We start from the raw sequence: 13,179 nt of genomic DNA on the forward strand, positions 1-13,179 counted from the left end.
ATTATGCGAGCCGTCAGCTGTCACCAATTACTCTGTAGGTTATTATAAAAAGGGTCAAGATATCTTACAATGTTAAACTGACCTTGCTGTAATCACGGCTTGCACCTATCCAACTCAAGTTCAACTAGCTGAGGGAGGTAATGGGGAATGATATTAATTATTAATTTTAATGGTGTAATTCCAGATACGATTTATGCTCTGTAGATAATTTTGCAACTACCGAATGCCTCTCTTATTTAGTCTGCTTATAATGAAAAAACAAGACTTTCCTAGTCATTTATGCAGCTGAAAATTATTGCCGTTTTGAAAATTAAGCATCTTTTGCACATCTGTACAAACACTGGTTTAAGGAGTGGCCTGGTGTGCAAGTAGACCAAAGTGCATAAAGACTCAGCACTTACACTTTGCGATCATTCAGGAGCATGCCGTTCATGGTTTCAATGGCTCGCTTCGCTGCCTCCTGTGTCTCAAAGTGCACAAATCCATAACCTTTCGAGCCATTTTCGTCACATACCACCTATCAAGGAACACAATATGACAAATATGTTTAATCATCATAATACTGCAATGTTTGAACTCTAATGTACATGATTACATTTAAAAACATGAATAGTATCCATTTAATAGGGGTGGGAATCTTTAGACCCCCAAAGATATAACACGATTGATTCTGGGGTACAGATCCAAGTTTGTCCATCTTCTAACATACAAAATAGCACACTTGATAGCCTGTACCTTTATGTTTCGCCACCCAATTAGTACAGAATAGAGAATGAGAAAATACTTTTGTTATGACTTGTCTCACATGATTCATCATAAATTCTATAACTTTTTAAATCAGACTTGGACATCTGTAAATCAATGTAGAATTTTTTTAAGGGTATGATGTATCCAATAATCTAATTTTTCTCTTTATATAGCGCATTATTTATTATGAAAAAGCTTTACAGAGATTCAGGCCATCAAAGTCTACTTCACACCAACATGGGTAAATCTGAAAGGCCACGCTAGCATTTTCAGTCCTTTTCCACTCCTTTCATGTGGCGTGATGCTTCATGTACTAAACATGTTTTGGTGAGGACAAAAGTAATAAATGATGTGTTCTTAAAATTACCCATGTTAGTGTCTTAGCCTAAATTTTACTTGAGCTAAATACTTGAAATGAAAGCTTGTCTGACGCTGACCTTACATGACAAAATGTTGCCAAAGGCAGAGAAGGTGTCATAAAGCGCCTTGTTGTCGATCGACTCGTCCATGTTCTTGATGAAGATGTTCCCCACTCCAGACTTCCTCAGACAAGGGTCTCGCTGCGACCACATGATCCTGATGGGACGACCCTTTATCACTTCATAGTTCATCGTGTCCAGAGCACATTCAGCTGCAGCAGAACAGAACAATAGCTCTCAGTCAGTTAACTCATCTTGAAAACTGGTGACCTTAATACTATAAAAGATTCCATCTTGGAAAAGAGCCATTTTCAGACACGGGGCATCAAAGTCTTGATGCTTTCTCCTTGCAAAACCCAAAGGTTCTGTAATCTACTCTTTAATTAGAGGCAAACCAATATCATATGGGTGTTACAGTGTCATGATTTCACAGTAAGTCAAGGTGTTCACTGGATGGTTACCTCACTGTTGACTTTCAAAATGCAGATAAAAAGCATTAAAAATGCATACGCAAAAAAAAGTGCCTACAACATGGCAGAAGAGCATGGCACTGCTGACCATTTCTATATGAAACAACCATCTTATTTTTGTCAAGGCAGTGCTGCAAACTGCTAGTTAGTTTTTATTTATTTATGCTCAATGAGCTGGCTTTCCTCACAGACACTCTCAGTTTAACAGCATGACAAATACTGAGTGTATTTTTTAAAAATATTTTTGTATTTTATAATAGTTGTTGATTAATACCATGGAACATTCAGACTAGCTCATCATTTGAACTGTAACACTACTATATAGATATAATTTAGATAATTTGCAACAATTTAAAATGACAAGCTTACACTTAAATAATTACAGGCCTAGATCAAACAGGAAGTGCTAGCACTCACCGTCAGCAGGCTGCTGATAATTGATGTAGGCATAACCGAGGGACCTGCGGGTGATGATATCCCGGCACACGCGGATGGACATGATGGGTCCTGCAGGGGAGAACTTTTGATATAGCATGGCCTCCGTGACATCAGGATGCAAGTCGCCCACATAGAGCGAGGCCAAAGGGTACACCGGCCCACTGCTGTTCATCCTGAAAGCTCTGCCAGGGTTTATACACACACATTATAAAAAGGTCATACACTACACAACCTCAACAGGATAAAGTTGAATCAATTGTTGTCTATGATTAATACCAATAGATCAGTCACCACAGGTGTTCTAAGGATTTGTGCTGATGTCCAAGCACAACTATAACTTCATAAAAGAAAACAAGGTCGTTTTTTTTAAAAAACTATTTTGCTTACTTTATTACTGTGACCTTATGAGAAAATGGTAAATGGTATAATGGAATAAAGGATAAAACTATGGGTAAAATATTTACATTAGTGTTAACCTGTCCTGTAGAGAAAACCTATTTTGATAAGCTCATAATCTTATGATCACAAAAGGGCTCAAGCATTAAAATAAATGAAGCACGAGTTTATAGAAGATAAAATACAGTGCGCGTGCGCACAAACCCTTGTCAGACTACCTGGTGATCCTTATACACAACTCTCATGGCGTAAAAATAAAACTTAAATCTCTACTATGAAGTCTCCATTAAATTACCCACCTATTATACTGTAATTAGTACTCACTTCTTTATTAATACATAAGTCAATATTAATCAGTTAATTATTAACCGTTTGTAGCTTGTTAGCGTTAGCGGCTAATCTCAGGCGGCCATTAACGCTAGCTTCCATTAGTTATTTGATCGACATTACGACATCGCGCCACTGAATTAACGCAAATATAATGAAAATGCTTGCTAAACAGGATATAATACTAAAAATATTTAATTGGTGACGATTCCTGGCAAAAGACGAACTCGAAACGCTCACTGAAAAAAAAATTATAATAAAATGGACTCTAAAGCAAACGTTGTTGAATGTTGTTAAGCTAATGTTTTTAGCCGCAGTAGAACCCAAAACGCCTATAAACAATACTTTGGTGCTTGTTTAAAATAAATCACCTTTTCCAGTGTGAGAAACACAGATGGTACTAAAGGTCCTCCTCTTCCTCAAAGCAGCAGCGCCGACTCTGTGGTAAAGATTTTGTTTGTTTGTTTGTTTGTTTGATTACTGTCTTGAAACACCTGTCAAATCAATGCGCGCCGCGTCACCGCTAATTAAAACCGCCGCCATTCGCTGGAACTTCGTCGCAATTTAGAATATCGGTCCTTGACGTTAAATAGTTCCAAGACTAAGTGTGAAAGGGAGGGTACTGGACACTTTTATTAACAGAAAAATATAAAATAGGAAACATATACGCATTATAAAGGGCGTGATTTTTGTATAATTCACTGTAAAATCAAAACAAACAAAAACATTTTGTGAGTCTCTCATATTTGTCCACTAGAGGGGAGATTGTATCAACAGCGTTCAACGAGACGGCAAAAAGGCCGTATCCCAACCGGTTCCTTATCGAACAGCGCAGTGCACTATAGAGACCATCACTTCCTATCCTATAAAGTGCATTGTTAGAGGACGCCATTTGGGATTCATGATGCAGCCTTATAGTGAACGTTGGAGATTGCGGAACAAGATATTAAAGCGTCTGGAAAGTCAACGAGTCTGAACGGCAAGCCTTTGTTTCCGAATCTCTTCTTATTTTTTTTTATATATATATATATATATATGTATATATGTATGTATATATATATATATATATATATATATATATATATATATATATATATATATATATATAGAGAGAGAGAGAGAGAGAGAGAGAGATATGATGGGTGAAAAAACATTTTATACACATACATGCATAAACAGCTATTTATATATAGCTGTTTATGGATGTATATAAAAGTTTTTCACCCATCATACCTTTGCACTATATTTTTTATTTTTACAATTAACTTATTCAGTGACTTAATCTTTATTTTAAGCAGCTACTTGACAAGCATGCTAACCAGATGATTTTAAAGTCTATCACAACCTCATGGTTATCATAATCAGTCATCATAAGTGTGTGTGGTGGGGTGCATTGTATCATAAATAAATACACATTTTATACTGATATTCAATTTTCAGACATTTACTTTATGAAATGGCCCACTGACCATGTGTCTGAACAGGGATTTCAGTGAATAACTGCAGCACTGAAACCAGGAATCCAAGCTGAGAGGCAGAGCATCACAGGTCCCAAAATAATAATAATAATAATAATAATAATAATAATAATAAACCATACAAAACTCAAGAAATTACAGTGTTTGGTGAAAATAAACTGCCAGTTTAATAACCATACAATAAAACCTGCAAATACCATGACGAATTACACTAAAAAAAAATCCGTAACAAAAAATAAGGATGAAAATGCACAACCAGCTAAGGTGGAAAACATGGGAGAAAAAAAGAGGAATCATTAGGAAGGACTTTTAGAGTTTATAACCCCCGACTCCAAAACACACACGCACACTCACATGAACAACTCGGTCACACTATCTCACACATACACTCAGTCTCACAGACATACTCACGCGCACTCATGCACTTAACAAATATGGATCTGATATTCAGTACAACCGTGTTGAATTTCACAAACAAAATGAGCTGACCTGTTGAAAATGACCCGTCACCCTGCAAACCCTCCCTCCCTCAAATCCCTGCCCCCGGCGCCTGTGCAAGAGTGTCTTGCTTTGGGTGCATCTTGTGGTGATAGCATGGGAGGGTCGGTACAGGGAGCAGGCTGCTGATGGAAAAAGGTTGGAGGATGGAAAGCAGGGTAGGTGGGATCGTTTTGGAGAAAGCCATTTGTGTATTTATTTATTTATTTATTTATTTATTTTTAAGTAAGATGGGGGTGTGTGCGCGTGGGTGTTTGGAGATCAGTGTGGCTCCTCTAGTTCTCTCCCTCGACCGCATCTGCATCGTCACCCTGGTTTTCCGACGTCCACAGCTACAGAAATGACAAACCACACACACAAAAAAAAGTTACAAAATACTACAACACAACAAGCTGAAGTTGGAATATAACACGCACTAAATAACTTACGGTAAGATTGTCCCTTAGTAACTGCATGATCAAGGTGCTGTCTTTGTAGGAATCCTCATTTAAGGTGTCAAGCTCAGCAATGGCTTCATCGAAGGCCTGAAAAATAAATTAATTTCTTAACAAGACAATCGTTTTGTAACTGTTTAGGAAATGAATACAACTGGCATGAAATCGAACCGTTTTGGCAAGGTTGCAGGCCTTCTCGGGTGAGTTCAGGATCTCATAATAGAAGACAGAGAAGTTGAGAGCCAGACCAAGCCGGATGGGGTGTGTGGGCTGCATGTCTTTCTTGCTGATCTCAAACGCATCCTGGTAGGCCTTCTGAGAGTTATCGACTGTAGCTGCGTGAAGAAAATCAAAATTGTACGTCTCCCGAATCCCTAAGCCATTGGAAGCTACACCAATTGTTTTGGATCTCAACAACTCATCAACTTACAGCTCTTGGAGTCCCCAGATGCAACCTCAGACAGGTATCTATAATAATCGCCTTTCATCTTCAGGTAGAACACCTTGCTCTCAGCCGGAGAGGCATTGGGAATGAGATACTTATCCAGGAGTCCCTAAAGAGAACAATTACAGTTAATAAGAATTACAGTTAACAAGCATTTACAAGGTCATTCAAATAAGAAAAGAACCTTCTCCCCCTCCCTGTTGAACAGCTTGTTTAAAAATCACGGCAAAATAACGAAGATTACTGTTAAGTATGACCAGCGTTACCAGAACATCATTGCAGATTTCCTTCAGCTCGCTCTCGATCTTCTCGCGGTACTCGCGTGCCATCAGCTGCTTCTTCTCGTTGGACTCGGTCTTCTGCTCGATGCTGGAGATGACACGCCAGGAAGAGCGGCGTGCACCAACCACGTTCTTGTAGGCCACAGACAGCAGGTTACGCTCTTCGTTGGACAGCTCGTCGCCGCCCTCAGTCACCGCCTTCATGGCAGCGGCCATGTCATCGTAGCGCTCCGCCTGTTCGGCGAGCTTGGCTTTCTGCACCAGGTCGCTCTTGTCCATCGTCAGACTGCGAGAACGGACACAATAACGGCGTTAAAATCGAGCTGTCAAGATTGTACCGTCTTGTTAAATTGTTTTTAAATTAACTGATATTGATTTTCCAGCTACTTTCATACTGCTTAGGTGTTTTCCCCAAGATGTCTGGTGAGGTCCATCTAGTGGTAATTTAGTGAAAGCAAGGTCAATTTTAGATAAGAGGTCTCGCCTCAGAAGGATGAATGACGATTTCTTGATCCTGATCACAAATAATACGGGAAACCAAACAAAACTGGGGAGTGGTGTGACGTGTTCTCTCTTTCATATACACACACTTCCTCATAGGAGATCATCATGACCAGAACCCGTTTAAAGTGTGAATCCTGATTAGAAATAACATTATGCGCTGGTAAGTATGTAATAAACGATTCCCCCCTTCCTCCATACTATCCATTTTTGTGGAGATCAATGCAGAGGAAAGAGCGGAATCGAGGACAATTTCCATTTCCGCTCTCATGTAAGAGTTATTTCCTAAAGCAAATATTAAAGATTAGCTAATTAGGACACGACCCACTTAAATCCAACGCCTCCGTTATCCATTTTTCTCTTCGCTTGCTAATGAACAGGATGGAGCGCCCTGCACACCTTACAGGATATAAGCAGCTACTGACATGAGGAGCTAGCAATCCGACCCCTAATCCTTCACAAAATACTTCATCTACCATCCATAATGCCATGATGTGTTGAGATATTCTCGCGTCGAGATATTCTCGCGTTTCGAGAACACAGAACGCTTTACTCGAATCGTGACGTTAATCCCAAAGGCCCAGCTCTCATCGATGCACTAGATACACAGCCTAGTTAGCTGGCTACAATGACGTTAGCGAGCTAATCGCCATTAGCAATTTAACCAGCTTTAAAATAAAATAAAAAGCTCGCAGAATGTGCGGAAATGCGGTCTCGCTTTGTATGAAACTAACTATATATGCGTAACACGTCGTCTGAGGTCATTTCTGAAAATATTTTCGCATGGTAATGGCGAAATTTTCCATTGCGGTCTTTCACTGATGGAGAAAGACCGAGGCCTCGCTTTTGACGAGCACTGGTTAACTGAATAAGCTAGCAAGCTAACCAAAACCTTGGAATACTAAAATGGTTCAGTGTTAACTGTAAAATCCACTAGTTATGACGCACAGCGCGCTGTTTCATACTCTGTGTAAGGCGTTTAAACGCCGAGCAGGAAGCCATTTTGTATTCAGCCCTCGTTTTGTCGTTTCGCTAGTCATTTAGCGCTTTTCGCGAGCTAATGCTAACGTCCGCCATTCAGTTCTTTTTTTTATAATTCAGACACCCACGACGAGCAACGTCAAACACGAATTTAATGTTGTTATCGTTTAAAAGCAAGCAAACTCACGGTTAAGATAGGGTTTAGTCCCGCTTTTTCTCTATGAAAGCTCAGGTTGGAGTGTCCGTCCTCCTCTCGTTCTTCAGTCTCTGGGCTGTACCACTTCCGCTAAACTTGACACATCCGCTTCCTATAAACTGGGCCAGCCCTGCTTTACTGCGGGGTTGTTCCACCCTCCCTTAAACGACTGAACTCGTATATATTGATTATCTATGTCACGAAATGTCTTTGTGTGTATTATTCTGAGCGAATATTATAGTTATTGTATATATATATATATATATATATATAGTATAATCACGTGATGCATTATCTCGGTTTCCCTAACCAGAGACAACATTTGCATTTGTTACACACCCTCCCAGATAGTGCACTTTATGAGCACAGGAACGAGAGATATTGCACTTCATTGTATTAAAAGGACAGTTAGAGGTCAGCCTTGCTGTAAAATTCTAAACAACAAAAAAAGTGTACACACTAGAACACTTTGTAAAATACATTTTATTAGATTCACACCAAGATATTACATACTAACATGAACATGTGTATATCATAACTGACCATCCTGGTCTGTCGGCTGACACAGAGCCATTAAACCGAGTTTTGATAGTCTTTACTCTTGGGAGTTGTTAGAAATGTCTGAAATCGTTCCCTTTGTACAAAGCAGATGACAGACTGGATGCAAATTCTTGTCCGAGTTGATCTTGGTTCAGGTTTATTTTGGTGCCCTGTAGGCAATCTTCCTGCTCTTCAGTACAGACCATCGATGCCTCTTCAGATAGTACACCAGCGGCAAGAGGATTGCTGAACCCATAAGCAGCTGGAATTGAAAGAAATATGGTTATAATGAAACACAGTTCTACAAAGTTCAGATACAGCAGCAAAAAAAGGGTGGGTTTTTTTTTTTACTCTAAAAACAGTGAATTTAAAAAATGACTGATACCCTACAAAAGAAATTACAAACAGTTAAATCTTTAACTCAAACAACTGAAAAAAAAATGCTTACTGTTCCTTTAACAAAACCATTATCAAAAGAACTTTAAAAAAAGTATTTTCTCTCAAAATGTGTGGCAATATAATAGTATTTGTATTGCCTATAACCACACTCCATTTCTCTAAGGTAAGAATATGAAGGTGCATACCCTATGGTCACCACCATGGTGAATATTTAATAGTTTTTCTCATAGGATCTTTAAAAATATAGATGTAATCAGTTAAAATTAATATTCATAATAATAGTATTCACAATATTAACAATGATTCTGGAGTTCCCTGTACAAATACTTCAGAAGAAGCTCTGGAAATACATTTTAAAGCAGTGTTAATTCCCTTCTTTAAGAGATCAAGAGATCGTGTACTACCTTAAGGCCCATTTTCTTCCGCTGGTCGTGTTCTGGTTCGGCTGCCCAGCGCAAGAAAGTGCACACGTCTTTAGCCACCTGGCTCATTGTGGCTGGCGTGCCTGTAACAGGACAAAAGCCCTATCAATTCTTGTGAAATTCTACAGTTGTACATAAAGACATCATCTTTACTTTGAATACTTCCATTCATGTGCCATACATTTACTACACTAGTTTTGATCAAGGAAGCAATTAACATATTAGCAGTAAAAGCCAGGGCATTGAAGCAAAGCCTTCAAACAATAACAGCTAAGTTAACTAAAACACAGTCCAAGGTAAAATTTGCAGTACAAAAGACAACATTGCTTAAGCTGTTTTATTATTTGAAGAAATGTACAGCAGCCGAGTTTCCATTTTGCATTCATCCTTGTCCTAATATTGGGGGGAAAAATAAGCTTAGTCACAGAGCAATTCTCTAAAACACATTTAGGAACTCAAGCTAGCTATCTTAATCAAAATGAGCTTTCACATTGTCTTTCCTCCCCAAATTAAGCTTGGCATTAGACCAAACTGGCACCATTCCTCCGGCCAGATGTTCACTCTGAGCATCATGTGAAGGTCTTCCTTCATGCCTGCCTGTAGAAAAAACTCACCATCGTCGTACTCCAAGACCTCATTATAGATGGGCGGAGCCATGCCGATGGCCTGGCCAGGAAAGTAGGGGTTGTAGTAGAGTCCCTCTCTCACAGGCACACCAGCAGGGGGATCACAGTAACCAGTCAACAGTGAGAAAACATAGTCCTCTCCGCCATGCCTGCAGTGTACACACGTACAAAATGACTACATAACATTCACATTACTAACTGCATCATACTCAAGAAAACCAGACACAATTCACATTGCCAAAAGAAATGAAAGCTACAGTATGGTCCAAATGTCTGAGCTTATGACCATGAATAACAGTTTGACAAGTACTTTTTTCCTCAAACCAGACATCGTGCTTCACTGATGATCAAATTTGCTACCGTTTAGTAAGAAACATGGGGAATGCATGAGACATGAGTCCCTCACTATCAATGAAATGCTACACAGCGTTAAGAAACTGATTCACTTCTCTCCGCATCATACAGGGGTTAATCTTAACGCACTGTCAATGGGTCAAAAACTGAATGTAACTGAGGTGTAGCACTTCATCTAGGTTAAAAAAAAAAGTTCTAGTCCTATTTTAATGTAGTCCTATTAAATTATTCCATTTATATTTGACAATTAGAACTTGTATTATAGCTACATGATGAGTCAAAGACATGCTCATTTTCTGTACATGCAAAGATGTGATTTCTGTGCACTGAGAAGATTAAGTGCCAGTGTTACCTGGCATTAACAATGTAGCTGAGGTCAGGTGGAAGAGCGCCGTTGTTAGCGGCACGGGCCGCTTCCGGATTGGAGTACGGCTTTGGGAAGTAATCAGACAGTTTCCCAGGACGAGTGAACATCTCTCCTGATTCGTCTGGACCATCTACTACCTCAATCTGTGAAAGAGGAGAAAGAAAGTGAGTTAATTAAAGCATTTATGGATGTCTCAAACAGAATAAAGAGATGTAGTGGTAAAGATGGTAACATTCAATGATTCCAATCACTTAATTGATTCAATAGGTGTTTATTCCACTGCACTGTTTAATGCCAAAAATCTGACTGGTGAAAAGGTGATCATTCATTTTCCTAGAAGTATGCTCGTAGAGGCATGTCCTGTTTATGAGTTCCAGTGAAGGAACATCCTGAAAAGTTAACCCTGTATCCACGGTGGCAAGTGCCATCTCTGAGATCGTTTGTCTCTCGTGAGCAAGCACGCTCCATTCGAAAATAAATAAATAAATAAAATTGGTAGCACAAACCAACTATAATCAAATATAAACCTCAAATAGCCTTAAAACTCACTTCCTCAGCAAGGACCTTGGCCTCTTCCTCTGTGTGCGACACTCCGACCAGGTTACGGAAGGCCAGGTACTCCATACTATGGCAGGCTGAACACACCTGCTTGTACACCTGGTAGCCACGTCGGATACTGTGAAGATGCAGAAACAAAACTCATTTGGCATGGCAAATAGGATTACAAATCAACGATGGCTGTCATAATGGCACCACAGAGAAATTAGAGAAAGCGTAAGTGTACCTGGCATGGTCTAAAGCAGACAGCATGCCACCATGGCTCCATGGATAAGATGGCGCATGTAGCTCCAGGTCAGAGGCTTTCACTGACTGATGTAAAATCAACGCAAGCCCGGCTCCTCCTGCTGTCAACACACCCAGAGTAGAGATCGCAGCTTTCCTCCCCTTGGACAGACTAGCAAAGGATATATTTGCCTAGAAATCAGAGAAAATTTCACATTCATTCATTCATTCATCTTCAGTAACTGCTTTACACTAGTCAGATTCCCAGTGGATGCGGAGCTTATCCTGGGAAAGCTGGACGTGAGGTGAGAATTAGAACTAAGTGGGATGCCACTTCATCGCAGGGCACCGTGTGCACGCACACACGCGCGCACACACGCGCACACACACACACACACACATCAAAGGGGCTATTTGGCACAGTACACTTACCTGCATGAATTTTGATAGTGGAAGGAAACCAGAGAACATGCAAAACACAGAGTGTACAATATGTAATCCAAACTCAGGTTCAAACCAGAGACCCTGGAGCTGTGACCCCTAAAATTATTTATTTTGATATTACTACAAAAAAGGATAATTAATTTTACTGTTTACAACAATGTCTATATTCATCCACCATTTGAGCCAATATCCAGCAGTGGTTCTTAAGAGTTAAATCAAGGTCAAAGCTGGACTTGCAGATCTTACAGCAGGCCAAACAGCAATCCTGGAACTTACTAAGCACGTAAGTATATATACATATATATAAAATAGCACGTGATATATCATATGGTGAATTTCTGGGGGTCTTGAACACCTGAGTTTGGATTGAAGGTCAGATTTACATTCATTACCAGGTTATCATTAGCTACTAAGGTGCAACAGTCGAGTCTTCTGCATGTCCAGCTGCACTATGGAGATTTTATAGCATAGTGTCTAAGCATTTGCCACGTTTTCAGTAAGACAGCTCGAGTACACACTTGAAGTAACATCAATACAATCCACTTCAGGTAATAATTTATATATAGACATGAATTAACTTTCCAAAATGTCAGCGTCTCCTATTGAACAGGACAGACGCAGACATATTGCACACATCGATGACAAATAAGATAAAAATAAACAAATAAATAAATAAAGATAAATATATAACGAGTAAACGTGGTTCATTCTAAATGCTACAAGCAAAAGAACCCCATATTTGGTAACAATGACATTGTGAGTAAAATGTGACTAATGTGACCTTGTGAATTCTGCCAGAGCACATTAGCAACGCTACGGCTAAGTCGCGACAGTTTTTCAAAATTGTTATCTGAGCGTTTAAATCTCTTGACTCACTCGAGTAAACTGAGCTGGATGTTTTGAATGGAGTAAAGCTCTCGAGGTAGACCTCCACACGCACACCCGGAGCGCCGCCATTTCTGCTCCAACACCGGCCAGCGTAATCGAGCTCACTGTGCGCATGCGCACTGCACACCACGGTTTCATGGCGGACTCTCACACTCACACAGTGTAGTAATGGCTGGTCAGGGGTTGTATATAAATCATTTTTTAATCCATGCCAAAAACAATTTACATGAAATTTTTATCAACAAGTACAGAACAACAACAAAGATAAATTTAATAATAAAATTAAATAAAAAAAACCCAAAGCCAGAGAGAAACATTTATTATGAGGTTATACAACGATTAAGAGTATCTATCCATCCATTTTCTATACCACTTATCCTACTGGGTCGCAGGGAACTTGGAGCCTATCCCAGGGATCATCGGGCACAAGGTGGGATACACCCTGGACGGGGTGCCAATCCATCACAGGGCACACTCACACACACAATCACACACTACAGACAATATGGACATGCCAATTAGTCTACCATGCCCGTGTTGGGACTGGAGGAGGAAACCGGAGTACCCTGAGGAAACCCCCGCAGCACGGGGAGAACATGCAAAACTCCGCACTCACAGGGTATTACATACTCCATTTCAATGATTTTTTTGTGTGCCCATCATAGACATAACATAAGAATTATAGTCTACCATAAAAATTGACAGAGGAGGATTCTTGCATATAAGGGGATGTTGTACTGGTATG

At 39.8% G+C, this 13,179-nt stretch overlaps 3 protein-coding genes across 7 annotated transcripts in view; all 3 read right to left on the minus strand.

Moving 5' to 3' along the window:
- pabpc1l (poly(A) binding protein, cytoplasmic 1-like) overlaps positions 1-3,326 on the minus strand; it is a 15,760-nt gene extending 12,434 nt beyond the window's left edge. For 2 of the 5 annotated variants that reach the window (XM_053680147.1, XM_053680146.1), the window contains exons 1-4: positions 3,169-3,326; positions 2,054-2,256; positions 1,185-1,378; positions 402-517 (exon numbers count right to left, since the gene is read on the minus strand). In XM_053680147.1, coding sequence (XP_053536122.1) covers positions 402-517; positions 1,185-1,378; positions 2,054-2,246 — 503 coding nt within the window. In that variant the 5' untranslated portion in view covers positions 2,247-2,256; positions 3,169-3,326. Of the gene's footprint in view, positions 1-401; positions 518-1,184; positions 1,379-2,053; positions 2,257-3,168 lie in introns of those variants that run through there. The other 3 variants (XM_053680145.1, XM_017467679.3, XM_053680148.1) reach the window with 2 other exon arrangements.
- A 1,672-nt stretch (positions 3,327-4,998) lies between these two features.
- 143b1 (14-3-3 protein beta/alpha-1) lies at positions 4,999-7,675 on the minus strand. Its single transcript, NM_001200759.1, is given in 6 exon segments — positions 4,999-5,105; positions 5,202-5,297; positions 5,379-5,542; positions 5,638-5,761; positions 5,919-6,219; positions 7,603-7,675. Coding segments are annotated over 5 exon segments (735 nt in total). The 5' UTR covers positions 6,213-6,219; positions 7,603-7,675; the 3' UTR covers positions 4,999-5,048.
- A 401-nt stretch (positions 7,676-8,076) lies between these two features.
- LOC108265406 (cytochrome c1, heme protein, mitochondrial) lies at positions 8,077-12,578 on the minus strand. Its single transcript, XM_017467681.2, has 7 exons — positions 12,423-12,578; positions 11,104-11,294; positions 10,869-10,995; positions 10,305-10,462; positions 9,587-9,747; positions 8,955-9,055; positions 8,077-8,413 (listed from the first exon to the last, which is right to left on the minus strand). Exons 1-7 carry the CDS (start codon positions 12,570-12,572, stop codon positions 8,309-8,311), a joined length of 993 nt encoding a protein of 330 aa, XP_017323170.1. The 5' UTR covers positions 12,573-12,578; the 3' UTR covers positions 8,077-8,308.
- Between the last annotated feature and the right edge of the window lie 601 nt (positions 12,579-13,179).

The sequence above is a fragment of the Ictalurus punctatus genome, chromosome 5 (genome assembly GCF_001660625.3).
Source record: "Ictalurus punctatus breed USDA103 chromosome 5, Coco_2.0, whole genome shotgun sequence".
Lineage (NCBI taxonomy): Eukaryota > Metazoa > Chordata > Actinopteri > Siluriformes > Ictaluridae > Ictalurus > Ictalurus punctatus.

Coding starts and splice junctions, on each gene's coding strand:
- LOC108265406 (XM_017467681.2), bottom strand. CDS start 12,572: ATGAAACCGTGGTGTGCAGTGCGCATGCGCACAGTGAGCTCGATTACG. Junction 9,748..10,304: donor AGCTACATTGTTAATGCCAG/GTAACACTGGCA, acceptor TGTACACTGCAG/GCATGGCGGAGAGGACTATG. Junction 8,414..8,954: donor GGAAGAAAATGGGCCTTAAG/GTAGTACACGAT, acceptor TTTCAATTCCAG/CTGCTTATGGGTTCAGCAAT.